At 44.5% G+C, this 15,590-nt stretch overlaps 1 protein-coding gene across 8 annotated transcripts in view; it reads left to right on the plus strand.

The window, feature by feature from the left end:
• Positions 1-15,590, plus strand: part of SASH1 (SAM and SH3 domain containing 1) — an 844,241-nt gene that overhangs the window by 798,932 nt on the left and 29,719 nt on the right. For all 8 annotated transcript variants that reach the window (XM_075924386.2, XM_075924390.2, XM_075924387.2 and 5 more), the window contains 5 exons: positions 1,646-1,717; positions 4,770-4,913; positions 13,259-13,394; positions 13,627-13,796; positions 14,844-15,053. In XM_075924386.2, the coding sequence (XP_075780501.1) occupies positions 1,646-1,717; positions 4,770-4,913; positions 13,259-13,394; positions 13,627-13,796; positions 14,844-15,053 (732 nt within the window). The remainder of the gene's footprint in view (positions 1-1,645; positions 1,718-4,769; positions 4,914-13,258; positions 13,395-13,626; positions 13,797-14,843; positions 15,054-15,590) is intronic.

Consider the following 15,590-nt stretch of genomic DNA (forward strand, 5'->3'; position numbering starts at 1 on the left):
TTATGTAGTAAAATGTGCTGTATATGAAACACCAATCTTAATGGTGGTGTTTGCTTGTGTGTCTAGTGCATCACTTCTTGTACAAATGCTTGAAAACTATTCTCACAGCTAAGTTGTGAGCTAGTCTTGACCAATGTGTCATTTGCTGTCAGCTAACAGGTGTTAACCTGTCTTCAGGCCTTTCAACCACTCCTGCATGTAAGGCAAATCTGAAGAACTTGAGCTAATGTGATTAATATCACTTGAACTCTCTCAATTGACTTCATTATGCATTGGATTAGGCCCTAAAAATGCACAGCAAAATTCTTCAGATATTGCCCTGTCTCGTTATAGTTAGACTCAAAGGGATAATTTAAAACAGAGAACTACCTGCCTGTAAATCAGCTACCAAATCTCACCAATGTTATATCCTTGATTTCCTGGGATTTCTCATGGTTCCTGTCACTGAAAAGAATCTAACACCACAAAGTCACTGGAAGAGGGCTAGGTCACTAGGGTACTGTACCCCAATTTTGGAGGGAGCAAAGAGTTTATATTGAAAGATAATAGTTGTATCCCAACTTCAAAGGAGTTAGTTCTCTTGCAGCTGAGATAAGAGCTTTAGAATAGGCTCATTAGCCAGAGCTTTGTTTCTTGCCATGGAAGTTGGTCACTCTGTGGCTTTGTGCTGTTGGCAGGGAACCAGTGTCATAGTGCTGATGCTTTTAGGTAGGGAGACAAATATTAACGTCATCTAAGTTTTGGGCCAGGACTGAGGAGTACTGAGTGACTCATGCTAATCATCCCTTTGTAAATATAACCTATTTTTCCTCCCAGTGAGTGATAAAGCTGCTCTGTAAACCAAGGAAGTGAAAAAGTTTCAGAGGGTTAGCTGAATTAGTCTGTAACTTGAAAAAACTTAGAAAAACAACGAATAGTCTAGCAGCACCTTACAGACTAACAAAACATGTAGATGATATCATGAGCTTTCGTGGGTTCAACCCACTTCTTCAGATAAATGGAGTATTAACAGTCCAGTTCCAGAATAAATAGGGGATGAGCGGGGGGGAGGAGAAGAAAAGGAGGGGAATAGTGAATTAGTGTTCATGTTACATGAAACTGACTGGAATCATTGTCTTTGAAGAGTAAAATTTCTGTTGGTATATCCCTTTTGGACAGCTGGACAAGAGTTATGTTCCCCTCCACCTGCCTGATTCTGCAAGGCGCTTACCTCATTTTTTGGTGAAAGTTGAAGGTGTTCAGCTACTCCCTGAAGGTGCTTACTCAGTACCTCACAGGATTGGGGCCACTGATTATACAGATACTACTTTGGATAGGTGCGTGAAGGGAGTCTGGAATGAAGTTGCCAGAAAATTGGAAGACTTGCTGAATAATATGAGGAGACAATTTTCTTAGGCTAAAAGTCTTAGAAACACTTATTTCAGAGAGCCTTGACTAGACAGCTCAAACAGTCTGGGAAAAGACAATTGACATAAGTTTCTTTCATGATTCATGGTGATAATGCTCAAACCTTCAGTTTCTCATCCTTTCCCATTTCCATTATTTACATATTATGTGTGCTTTCAGTGATGTTCTCCAAGTGAGAGAAAATGTTTGAGTGCTTGTTAGTGCAATTGTTTCTGTACTAATCCTGTCCTTTCCACAGAGAACCTGTAGCTTTGGAGGATTTGACTTGACAAATCGTTCCCTGCACATTGGAAACAACTCTGACCAAATGGTGAGTACAAGGTAGAAGGGACAGGGTATGGAATAGCAGAAGGCTTCTCTTGTATGTAGTTACTATGAAATATTCCTTGGTAGAGTTAAATGTAGTCTAGTCCTATAGTAGCAGTTTTGAGTTCTAAGTAAGCAACCCAGAGAGCACAATTTTTTAACCACCAACTGCTTTGGTTTCTCAGCCTTGTGACAGCCAGATACTGTGTGTGTTTATTTATATGCTGTATCTGAGAAGTATGATCAGACGGTTACAGCAAAGGACTAGGGGTCAGATCTCTGTTCTATTCCTAGCTGAGTCATTGTTTTACCGCATCACCTCAGGCAAGTCATTGATAGCTATACTTCACCAGAATGGTTCTGGAAAAACATCTCATTTGTGACCAGGATACAAGAAGAAGATGATGACGACCACCCAGAATTAACTAATGTGCCTTCAGTGCACTTGCACAAGGCCCCTATCTTGGTGGGGGGAGCTCCACCACTGGAAAAAGCAACCCTGAATGGTGCTGCAACTCAGCAAGCCAGTTTGCAATGCCACTCCCTCTGATTTAACCCAGGCATCTTCCGTGATGGGTGTCCAGGCCAAACCTGAGCATTGCAGGGTGACTGGAATTGGGAAGAGCCATCCTGGCCTGTAATGTGAACTGAGCACTCAGCTGAAGAGGTGCTTGTGAATGGCCAGGCAGGTCTGGGGGGCAGTGGGTGAGAAGCAAGGTGAGAGTTCGTGGTAGGCTGTGGGGTGAAGGCTGGGGGCAAGCTGGAAATATTGGGAGGTTGGTGAGGTTGGAGTAGGGATGTTGAGAATTGTTGCAGGTAGAGCTGAAGGGTTGGGGTTGGAGTGAGTGGGATATGCATAGGGGCTGTCTTGAAAAGTGGGGCTGATAGGGCATTTGGGGGGCATATGTGGAGTAGGGGAACATTTGGGGGGGGTTGGGTTATGAGGGTCATAGAGGGGTGTGAGTGTGGGGTAGGCAACAGGCATTTTGGTATCTGTGTGAGGTGGGGGTGTTTTAATGAAGGGGGGGAAATTTTCACAGTCATAGGGCCCCCGAATTTTTATAGATGGATACAGATACAAAAATGCTTATCTCTCTCAGTGGTGTTTTTGGCATTTACTCAATAGGTGTGTGTGAGAGACTTTGAGATATCTGGATGGAAGTCATTATAAAAGTTCCTGTTGTTACCAAAGTTGACAGTCCTTCCTCTCCACCCTCAGCTCTTTGGTGTTATTTGTGGCATAAAAAATAAACTGTCAGATGTATTACTTTGATCCAAAAGTTCCTGTTGTGAAGTATGCAACCAAAAGGAACTATATTATAAATACTGATCAGCTCACTGTACCATTTTCCCCCTCAAGAACAACTTTTACTCTTTCAGCCTTGGTCTCTGCCAATTCTTTTAATATCTAGTAGCTTAAATCAAGTTAATTAATAAAACAGCTTATCACCAGCATCTCTGATGATGATGAGGGATTAGTTTCACTGGAACTAGTCAAATGGTTTCACAATGGTTTTCTTCCTTACACTTGGTTTATAAAAACATGATGTATCTCTTTCAACTAGTATCTTTAAACTAGTTTGCCATGTTTTGTTCACATTACCTTTTGATCTGGGAAACTATGAAATCTAAATGTTATGCTTTCCCTTTCCACCAGCAGTGAGAAAGATAAGAATAGGAGGCTGTTGTATCCAGATCAAGTGGATTTGCTGGAAGTCTCTAATTGCATTAGTTTATTGTCTTTTCAGAGCTCACAAGACAAAAGGTTATCTTCAACTTGATGAAAATAGGCAATAAAAATGGCATTATCTTTTCAAAGGGAAAGGAAGGTAGAGCTGGTGACTGTCACGATTTGACAATGACTTTTAGAAGCTGGAGAAAGAAGGTTTTATTAAACCAGACTAGTTTTGTTTTGGAGGTTGCACGTGTGTTTTTGTTTTTGTAATGATGATGATCTTTTTTTCTAAAAAATATTATTCTTGTGGAAAATTCAATCATCCTCTGAAGGGCTGCTGTACCATATCAGAGACTAAGCTTAGCCATTAAAGTGTGAAATGGGTTTAGTGCTACTTGCAGTGCAAATCTTAAAGCAGCCCTGGTACAGAAGCACTACCGGTGCCTCTCTAACAGTGTCGTATTATGCTATTTATTTTGAAAGCCACATGAAGAAGTATTATGCCCTACAGACAGATTGATTCATTTTACACAATCAGTACAGCCACTTACATGTATGGTGGATGCAGCAACTATTTAAAACAACCATAACAAACCTACACAACAGTTTAGGAGAGAAAATGTAGCTTATCCAATTGAAATAAAATGGGAATTCAGATAGGCAGAATGCAGTTACCCAAGTCAGTATTTGGGTTATCAGGGTTAGTCTTGTATAGTTTAAAAAAAAAAAAAAAAAGAAGTGCTAGAGCAGTGTTTCTCAAACTCTGCTCCGCGGAGCCTCAGGACTCCATGAGACATCTCCAAGGGCTCTGCGAGGCTGACAAACTGGAAACATTGATAGGTACAACACATACAATCAGTGGACCACTGGGGCTCCGCATAAATTTTTACGCATGTAAAGGACTCCGGAGTCCAAAAAGTTTGAGAACCGCTGTGCTAGAGGATCTTTACTGACCATGCAACAGACAGGACAGCAATTGTATGTTTCATCGGAAGAATTCAACCTCCAGTAGTAAGATTGCCTTGCAGCTTGAATGTTCAATAGTAACTCAAAGTAGGAAGAATACCCTGTACTGAATCCCCAACATAACTTCATTCAATACCTCTAGGACAGTGAACAGGTTCTGATAATCAGATCTGAGAAGAAGGAAGGGTATATGATAATATAACAGTGGTTTATGCACTGGATTTATTGTCAAGGCCAGAAAAGACAAGGTTTCCATGGTGAAGCTAAGAGCAATGTCCCAAACAACACACTACCTTTGTCACCCCTGGATACCTTTGGTCTGAGTGCTGGCATGAGAAGTAATAGGAATACAGCATGGCAAGAATTTGCTCTTATATTTTATTTTAAAGAAACAACCTCTTATTTTATTTTGCAGGGCAAAGAAGGAGACATCATTTATAAGGAAGTGATCAAATCGCCCTCTGCTTCCCGTATATCTCTTGGGAAAAAGGTGAAGTCTGTAAAAGAAACCATGAAAAAAAGGATGTCTAAAAAATATAGCAGCTCTCTTTCAGAGCAGGTATGTAATACTCATAATGGTCTGTACTTGCTAGGATAAAAACTATGAATCCTCATGCTTCAAAGTATCTTCCTAAAAGCCCTGCGGGGTCAGGAAGAAAATTTTCTGCATCTACACTTCTGGTATCCCGGAGAAACTCCACTACATTCAGGGAATGCATTTGCTCTTCCGCTTTTTTTGCAGAAGAGCAAACACGCTTTTCGAGGAGCCCTGTATACCTCGCCATCTATACGGGGCCAAATGGAGGAAAAGTCTCTTCCAGAAAAGCAATTGGAAAAAGCTACGCAAATTGCGCAGCACAATTTGCGTAGCTTTTTCCAATAAAAGAGTGTAGTCTAGACCTAGCCATAGTGTCATTAGATCATTCATGTGTTCTTCTAAAACCCCTCACTATGAAATGAATATCTTTTTATAGAAACCTAATTGTGACAGTGCAGCCTCAAATCTCCTTCTAGGTGACTTTTCAACAGAGGGAGATGAGTGAGGATTTTACACCCACATACCCTGAGCTGTATTTTCACCTCTACAATTATTTCTTAGATATCACTGCAGTGATCAAAGGAGCACTGGTTCCATTTTCAAGTTAAAAAATAAAATTACAATGCAGCTGACACTCTGAACTCTCTATAAAATTCAACATGTACAACTCCCCTCTCCTAACCTCTATCATACTGCTCCCTCTGCAGCGGCCTATGAAAACAGATACATCTCATTTCTATTTCTAACATTACTTCATCACAGATGTGTGCAGTTCATTCTTAGAAGCAACCATAAGTACACACAGTTGTAAAGCTGAGCTTTGAATTTACTTTGTCCAAAATAAATCTCTCTCCAAGAAAGTCCTTTTTGGCAGATTGTGTTATTTGGTTTGGTGGATTGTCGAAGCATCTAGTGAACTAAAAATAAATAAATCAGTCTTTCCACCTGAAATTTATAGGTAATTGCTTACCAAACAGTTGGGAAAGCAATGTTTTCTCTAATAAATATTACCCTCTAGTGGCCATTTAATAAGCAGCAGCCAATTTGCATATACTTGCTGTGTTAGAAAGCTGGAGCACACTTTTCTTTGAGCTAGAATCGTCTGGTGAGACCTCTTAGGACAATTTGACTACATAATTCAGGCAGTACTTTCCTCTCTTGTTATTCACTGAGCAAGATTAGCTCTGATATGGAGTGTCTGGTTCTAATTGTAATCTCTTCAGTGCAGGGACAGTCTCCTTGTTACGTTCGTGCAGTGTCTAGTACAGTGGGGCTGGGACCTGTAGGTGCAATTGTAGTTGAAATTAATAATGAAAATTGTGGATTTTTGCCTCCAAATGAAGTGATCCATGTTTCTTCTTAGTGAAGCAGACTGATCCCAGGCTAGTGCAAGTGATACCTATCAAAACATAATTTTAACTGTCACAGTAAATTGGGACCTGCAGCACTAGAATCCCGTGACCACTTTAATTGTTGCAGACTTTGGAGAAAAGTTTAACCAAAACAATAATACTCTTTCTTGAAAACATATTAGGAAGTAGTAACAATAATGGGGGGTTTAGAATGGGTTTCTTTCTCTCCCCCTTGTGCTTTATAGGCTGGGGAAGAGCATGCTGCTGTGTGACTTATCCCAATGAACTATAGGATGGGTTTGCTTTAGGAGGAAGAAGCCTGGTAGTCTTCCCATCTAGTGCCTTTTGAACATCCTGAGAATGGGCTACCTGCTTCTGTTAGGGTAGAGCTGAGGATTAGGCAACATGTGTCCCAAAAGAAAGCAATGGTAGGGTTCTAGGATAGCAGGTAGAGATCCAGAACCAATACTGCTGAATTTCATTGGTCATCCCTGTAATGGACTTCATCTATCACATACAGACATGGCTTCTTTTCTCAAACCTAGGCCACTAGCCTGGAACTTTTATTTTCAATTGTGAACTCTTTGGTGCAGCAACTATCATATATTCTGTTTGTATGCCAGCCACCATCTTGGCTGACACACACGGACTGAATCTGGTAACCTCCAAAGCTAAAAACATGAGCTATTATGGCTTGAGCTAAAGAGACAAGGCTGTTAGGCTAGGACTGAACCAACTTATACTCTGTGAATCAGGGGTTGGGAGGGATTGTGTTGGGCTAGAATAGTGCCCAACATAATGGGGCTCAACCTAGAGGCACAACCACCATATAAATGTTATTTTGAATGTGACTAAATTTAGTTATATTATTATTAATACAAATGGGGTTGTTCGATCATTGAATTTGTAGAAACACAGCACATGGTGGTGTCCTCAATCATATGCAGTGTAGCTCTCAGATGGAATTCCTTTCTGTATGTGTACACAGTTACATTGGTTCATAAATAGGACCAAATAAATAAAAGCTAATAATGTTTTTTATGTATTCATTTCAAATGGATAATTCAGTTAAAAAATAATAATCTGCAACAAAGGTCACATTTCATATTGTATTATTGGACATTAACGATAAGATGTCAGGGCCAAATAACCCTTTGGATAGTCTACTTAGGAAACAGATACATCAGAAAAATGGTGTGAAAGTTAGGTTACTGATCTGCTTCTAAAGCTTCAGAGGGGTAGCAAAGTTAGTTTGTAACTGGAAAAAATTTAAAAATGACTAATAGTCTTGTAGCAGCTTAGCGTGTGTCTAGACTACAGGGTTTTGTCGACAAAAGTGGACTTTTGTCGACAAAACTATACCTGAGTCTACACTACCACTGAGTTCTGTTGACATAACGTCGACAGAACTCAGCAGTTTTGTCGACGCTGGTAAACCTCATTTTACAAGGCATAACGTCTTTGTCGACAGAGTTCTGTCGACAAAAAGGGCAGTCTGGATGCGGGTGTTTCATTTGTCGACAGAAAAAGACCTCCAAGGAAACCCCTGCTGGACAGTCCTTCTTCAGGAAAAACCTCTTCTTGGTCCTGTCTGTAGCCATTTTTTAAAGGCACAGACATCCCTGGCAGGCATTGTGACAGGAAGCTGGCCACAGACAGAGCCTGTCAGCACCTAGCTCTCCCAGCGTCACCTGCACGTGGCCATGTGTGCAGCTCCAGCACCACAAGGCCCCCAAGAACCTTTGAGGGAGCCAGCCCTGGTGCCCACAGGCAACAAAAAGAGAGCCCCAGCCTGGTCAGGGACAGAGGTCCTGACCCTGCTTGAACTGTGGAGGGAGGAGGAAGCAGTCCAGGCCCTGCACACCCGGCGCAGGAATGCCAGCATCTATGGCCGCATGGCTCAGGGGCTGGCCGATAAAGGGCACCACCCAAGGACACTGCAACAGTACGGGCCAAAGTGAAGGAACTTCGCCAGGGATACATGAAGGCCCGAGAGCAGAGCTTGGCTTCAGGTGCAGCCCCAGTGCACTGCACCTACTATCAAGAACTGGACCACATCCTGGGAGGCCAGGAACCTATGTCTGCACCAGTGCTCATGCAGACAGGGTTGCACGCACCAGTGCAGCAAAGCCGGCAAGAGGTCCCCAGGGAAGATGTGGAGGAGGAGGAGGAGCAGATGGAGGACACCCTGACCCTGAGTCTGCAGCCTGTCCCAGAGACAGAGGAAGCCTCGCAGGCACCCTCCGACACTGGAGAAGGAACATCAGGTGAGCGCAGGCAGGGTCACAGACACAGCACAGGGGAGGTGGGAGCAGAGAGGATGCAGAGCAGTGTTCACATCTTGGTCCTCCCTCCTGGACAGGTTGCATCTCTCTGTGCATGTACAAGCAGGCGAGCAGGTGGTGGGTATGTGGGTGGGGGGGCATGGGAGACTCAAGGTGCAGCAGGCCCCTGTCCTACTGTGGCTGCACACTGATCTGGCCTGGACGACCACAGTGGAGGGCGGGAGGATCTAGGGGGTGGAGGTGGACATTGTCCTAGCCACAACGGGTCCCCTGTGCAGCCTAGGCGGCTGGCAAGGCCAGACGTGGCCTACCAGTAACAACATTCCCATCCCTTGTTGTATGGACTTGTGTGTGAATTGCTAACACTGATCGGTTCTCCCTCTTCTTCTCCACAGCTGGACCTGCTGCTGCTGTCCGCTGAGCAACTCCTGTGCCACCACCCACCCGGTCCCACAGCACCCGCAGGCATTGGAGGACCTACAACAACCTCCTGAGGAGGCATGTGGAGGCCATGGAGAAAATTGAGGGGACCATGGCCAAAATGCAAGAGACCATGGCTGAAAGAGTGAGGGAGGAGGCTCGGTGGCATACTCGCCTGCTGCAGGACTTCCTCCCAGAGTGGAGCACAATGTGTGCCACCGTCCAGGAGTCCCTGGCTGTGCCAGGTCCTCTCCCCCTGGGGACTCCTCCTGCCCATCCAGCTCCAGCCCCCTCTAACCCCCGTCCTCCCCCTCAACCCCCTCTGGCCCCTCTTCTTCTCCCTCAGCCCCTGCCACCCCTCCAGCCCTGCCCCTCACCCCCCCCGCTAGAGCAGAGTCATTGTCAGCCCCAACTCGAGGCCGAGGACAGCAGGGTCCACGGACAAGGGGTAGCAAAGCCTTGCGGCCCAGGCGAGGCTGCCATTACCCTTAAGTTGTCTGCCCTCCCCCACTCCCTCCCTCCAGGTTGAAATCCCCCCTCCTACCACAGTTATAAACACAGGTTAATAGTTTAAAAAAAAGTTTATTTTTCACAGTGGTTGAACAATTCTATTTTGTATAACAGATCTAAATTCTAACGTTACTCCTTGATAAACATATTTTTCAAGTTTAACATGGTGTGTGCACCTTAACTGTTCAGAGGCTGATGCAGGGATGGATTGTGGGAGGGGAGGTTTTGGAATGGGGGGAAGGCCCACAGACCCCATTGGGGATACCTTGCTGAGTCATAGGGATCCAGCTGAGAAGCGCTCATGCAGAGCCTCCCTGATTCAGAGCCTCCCCCCCGATGGGCTTGGTGAACGGCAGCTGTCCGAGGCTGCGCAAACCACCTGCCCTCTCCTTCAGCCATTGGCCCCCTTTCTGGGAGGAAGGCCTCCCCTTTGCTCTCCACCAGGTTGTGGAGGATGCAACATGCTGCCACCACCTCTGGGATATTGTGTTCCCCCATGTCAAGGCGAGTTAGCAGACACCTAAACCTTCCCTTCAACCGGCCAAATGCGCATTCCACCTGTAAACGGGCACGTCAGGTGCGCATTAAACACTTCCTTGCTCGGGGTCAGATGCCCTGTGTGTGGCTTCCTAAGCCAGGGCATGAGGGGGTACGCGGCATCTCTACGTCCCCGATAGCAGAGGTTTGCTGGGGGAAGAAGGTTCCTGTCTGCAGCCTTTCGTACAGGTGTGAATTGCGGAAGATCTGAGCATCATGTGCCCGGCCCGACCACCCCACACACAGGTCTGTAAATAGTCCACGGTGGTCAACCAGGGCCTGCAGCATAATGAAAAAGTACCCTTTTCTGTTGATATACCGGGCGGCTTGATGGGGTGGTGCATGGATGGGAATGTGCGTTCCATCGAGCGCTCCTCCGCAGTTTGGGAATCCCAGCCCTGCAAAACCAGCCATGATCGTGTCTAGGTCTCTGAGGCGGACAATACGATTCAGCAGCTGTGAGTTGATGGCCCTCACCACCTGAAAAAATAGACACATACAAACAGACACAGACTATGAAGTCAGAGGGGTTGCCCAAGTCCTTTGGCGACCATCTGCCCCCCCCCCCCCCCCCCCCCAGTGATTGCTCCCAGTAGTTTCATGGTGTAAGACACAGGAGCCCTCTACCACCTCCCCTCCATTGCCCCCCACACACCCTTTTTCGGTTACAGTCCCCTTATGGACTGCCCTCCCCCCGCCTCCAAGGGACTTACCTCCATCAACACAGCACCTACAGTAGGTCTCCCCACACCAAACTGCTGTCCCACTGACCAGTAGCTATCAGGAGTGGCCAGCTTCCAGAGGGCAATAGCTACCGTCTTCTCCAGCGGGATGGCAGGGCGCAGGTGGGTGTCCTGTCATTGCAGGGTGGGGGCAAGCCAGTTGCAAAGCTCCAGGAAGGTGGACTTCTGCATCCTGAAGTTTTGGAGCCAAGCCTGATCATCCCACTGCTCCATTACGAGCCGGTCCCACCAGTCCGTACTTGTTTCCATCCTCCAACATCGCCTGTCCGGGAAAAAGTTCGGAGGCAGGAACCGTGCTGCTGCATCCTGAAGGAGGGGTTCCAGTCTGGGCTCAGGTTCCGGACCAGGCATTAACAGCATGATAGTCTCATGCAGTTGCAGCAGCATTTGAAGCACCGTGGAGTGGGGCCAGCGCCTGGCCAGGGGAAGCTCTCGCTCCATGGTAAACAAAGGTTAGGAAAAACCTTCAAAAAAAAATCCACACTGCTGTGTTGTGCCAGGAAGCAGGGCACTCCGAACAGGCACTGCAGAACCTTTGCTATCCCTCTAGGCAGCTGCAACAGCAGAGCAATGGCTAGTCGGGGGGGATGCCCCTTTTAGCATGCGTCTCTGCAAAGTGCAGGCAGCAGTACAAGGAAGTACATGCTGCCCCTGAGACCTGGCAAAGCAGTTCCGGGTACTTTCTTCTGTCGACAGAGCGCCCTGCAGTCTGGACGCTCTCTGTCAACAAAGCAAATAGTTTTGTCTATGGCTTGATGTAGTCTAGATGCGCTTTGTCGACAGAAGTTTTGTGGACAGAATCTGTCGACAAAACTTCTGTCGACAAAACCCTGTAGTCTAGACGTACCCTTAGAGACTAACAAAACATGTAGACAGTATCATGAGCTGCTTCTGCTTTTTCTGGAGTTTCACTTGACCTGTATAGTCATATACTGGGGAGATATTTTCTGATGATTCTGCAGCATTAGAAATAATAGGTTTCATTTAGATCATTTCATGACCACACATCTGTGAAAATGCCAACTATTCTTGTGTATCAGCAGTGTTGGTTTTCGTTTATTTTTTAAACGCTGCAAACAGTTTTGAATACTGTACCATCTATCTTTGTGGCATCATTTCTCAAACTAAGTTTCTCTGTGCTGCCAGCATGTGTTCAAAAACATACAAATGCTGCTCTAACAGCAAATAGCTATCAGAAATGGAAAGTCTTTTGATAAGCTGTCACAATTACAATATGGATAAGATGCTTTTGACTTTTCTGTAATGCATGAATGAATGAAAACAAAAATTCCCCCTTATAAATGTCTTAACATCCTTGCTTTTGTTTATATTTTCTTTCTGCCTGTGTTCCATTTTCTCATTAATTGATTTTTCTCTTCATGCACACTAACAAAAATGGCAGTAATAAGTTGTAAGATGTTTACAATTTCCATTTCTGCATCTGTTTGCAGTGTTGTTGTATCTATGTTGATCCCAGAATATTAGCAAGACAAGGTGGGTGAGGCGTCACTGACATTTGGTGTTGATGTGGTTTAATGAACTGGTAAAAGAGAGAAACTATCAAACTCCATAGAAGTCTTCTTCAGAACTCAGCATTACCTCACCCACCTTGTCAATTGCTTGATTTACACAGTGCTACTTATTTTTGCTTATATTATGTACTTACTTAATTGGAAAGTTGCATTATGCTTTTAACTGTTTGGCAAACGTTATCACCTAAAATACTTAGTGTCTTAATTTTTAATCTCTAAACAGAATTGCATGTGAAGGATAAACATTCTCTGCTGGGGTTTTAAACATAAAAATGCATAAAATAAAATGTTTAGCTTGGGATTTTAAAAATACTATACAGCAGGGAGTTTTAAAGTTGGGTCATGGGCCCACCTGGGTAAGTCACTGGCAGGCCGGGCTACACTGCTTCCTGCACCTCCCATTGGTTGGAAACAGTGAACCGCAGCCAATGGGAGCTGCGAGTCTCCGTGCCTATGGACACTTAGATAACAAAGCATCTCCTGGCCCACCAGCGGCTTACTCAAGTGGGCTTGCTACCCAACTTTGAAAACTCCTGCTATACAGAATGGTTCCCTAATCTGTAATATGAGAGATAACAAATGAATGAGCTTGGGGAGGAAAGGTGGTTTTGTGATACAGGCACTGGACTATGATTCAGGAGTTTCTATTCCCAGCTCTGCCACAGACTTTGTGTGACTTTGGGCAAGTTACTTAATTTCTGTTTCCCCATGTATTTCACCGATTTGTTGTCTTGTCTGTTTAGACTGTATGTTGCCTAGGGCAGGGACTGTTTCCTATTATGAGTTTATAATACAGTGCCTAGCACAATGGGAGCCTGACTTCAGTTGGGTCCCCTACACCTTACCATAATGCAACCCATAGGTCATAACAACTTGTGTCCTCACTGGTAAAGGTAGTAGAATATGTACCAGGTTTTCACTCAGCTGCATGCAATCATTCCCTGCCATCTTGCATGGGAATCTGCCATGGGTTCAAATCTCTTTCAGGACTCCAGCTCTGATGTAATGCCAGGTTCTCCGCAGTCACCCCAGCCAGAGACTGATTCACTGGATAAACCCAAACTGAAAGCTGGTGGTTCAGTAGAAAGCCTGAGGAGCTCCTTAAGTGGTCAGAGCTCAATGAGTAAGTTCAATTATAATTGCATCTTTTTTTTGGTTTTTTTTTTTTTTTTTTTTTTTTTTTTGTTGCTGCTGCTGCTGCTTCAGGGCAGGGATTTCCAAAGTAAATAAAATAAAGTTTAAGTAGCATTTGTGTCTGCATCTCATCTCTAACGGTGCAAGAGATGGATTGGTGTTAATGAGCCCTTCTCACAAGCATACTTTTTGCAAGTTGTTATCTTGGTTCCCCCACACAGGTGGTCAGACAGTGAGCACAACAGATTCCTCAGCCAGCAATCGTGAGAGTGTGAAGTCTGAAGATGGTGATGATGAAGAGCCTCCCTATCGGGGACCTTTCTGTGGACGAGCCAGGGTCCACACTGATTTTACACCCAGCCCTTATGATACTGACTCCCTGAAACTTAAGGTACCGGTTTTCTTCTTGGAAGAAAAGAGTCTGAATGAGCTTAGCCTAAGGAAGGCTAGCAGTATTTAGTCCCTTATTTAGCTGAGTTTGTGCTCCTTTCATTCCCGTTTCCTGCCTCCTCCTAGTGCTGCAGTGTGCTCTTAAGAGTTTTTTGGGTGATAAAATACAGGTAGGTAGGGTTCTACCAAATTCACAGCCCTGAAAAACGTATCATGGATCTTGACATCTGATGTCCTCCTGTGAAATATGGTCTTGTGTGCTTTTACCCTATTCTGTACAGTTTTTACAGGGGAGACCAAAATGCACACCCCCTGAGAGTAATAGCTATAATGACCTAACCTCTGGACTCCTAGGGTATGTCTACACTTGCACCCTAGTTCAAACTAGGGATGCAAATGCAGGCATTTGAAATAGTCAATGAAGCGGGAAATTAAATATCCCGCACTTCATTAGCATGATCTCGCCGGCACGCTAGTTCGAATCAGAGCCCCTTCGAACTAACGCATCCCGGCACGCACTTCCTGGTTCAAATCAGCTGTGATTCGAACTAGCACGCCGGCGAGATCATGCTAATGAAGCACGGGATATTTAAATTCCCACTTCATTGACTATTTCAAATGCCTGTATTTGCATCCCTAGTTCGAACTAGGGTGCAAGCGTAGACATATCCCTAGTGTAGACAATACTAGGTCAATGGAAAAATTCTTCCATTGACTGAGCACCTGCATCTCAAGGAAGTGGATGCACTTACAGCAAATGGAAATGAGTGTCTACATGAAATGCTACAGCTGCAGCTGTGCTCTTGTGGGTTTTTTAAGTTTAAACATAGCCTTAGTCTTGGATTGCCTCCTTCCTCATTTGTAAAATGGATATAATAGTACACACCTCGCAAGCATGCAATGAAGACTTATTTAATCATGTTTGCAAGTCCCTTGGAGGTCTTCAGATTCTGTGAGAGAGAGAAACAGAGTGAGAATGATGGGTTTGCCTGAATATTGATAGGAATTATGCACTTAACTGTCTCATTCTCTCTCATTGGGCCCTCAGAAAGGTGATATCATAGATATAATCAGTAAACCTCCAATGGGCACTTGGATGGGCCTGTTGAACAACAAGGTGGGCACATTCAAATTTATCTATGTGGACGTATTAAATGAGGAGGAAGAGAAGCCAAAGCGGCCCACAAGGAGACGACGGAAAGGAAGACCGCCTCAGCCCAAGTCTGTCGAGGATCTTCTTGATCGTATCAATTTAAAGGTTAGTTCCCATTCTATCTCTTGATAGTTTTGTTATGGGAGGGAGGTGTGTGCTATTGAATTAAGTTTTTAAGGGCTACAAAGTAAAGTCTGAATTCTGCACCCATTGTAATTTTCACCAAGTATGTAATAGATTTAGAATTGTCTCTCAATTTACCGAGGAATTAGCTGATGTATAGTTACAAGAAACATCCAATCAATGTAATGGACTACCGAAGGGTTCAGTTACATACATGTGAGGATCTTAATTCATTACACAACCTGGCAGTGAGATTGCATACAGCAATGAAAAAAAAATGTATCCAAGGACATTAGGTAATGATTATTTTTAAAAGGAAGTTGATAGTCCTGGTTCCAGAAAGTTCCAGGTCAGACAGTTTGGAGATGATGGCTGTGCCTGTATGTTTTTCCACCTATTACTCTGTTACTGAAGAGCTGTAACATGCTGTGCATCTACGGTAGCATGCTGTTTTAGGAGATTGGATTCTAAAGCCAACAGCAGGTGTGGCATTGAAGGTTTAAGAAGGTGCCAGTCGTT

Source organism: Pelodiscus sinensis, chromosome 3 (genome assembly GCF_052426305.1).
Source record: "Pelodiscus sinensis isolate ZL-2025 chromosome 3, ASM5242630v1, whole genome shotgun sequence".
In the NCBI taxonomy this organism is placed as follows: Eukaryota; Metazoa; Chordata; order Testudines; family Trionychidae; genus Pelodiscus; species Pelodiscus sinensis.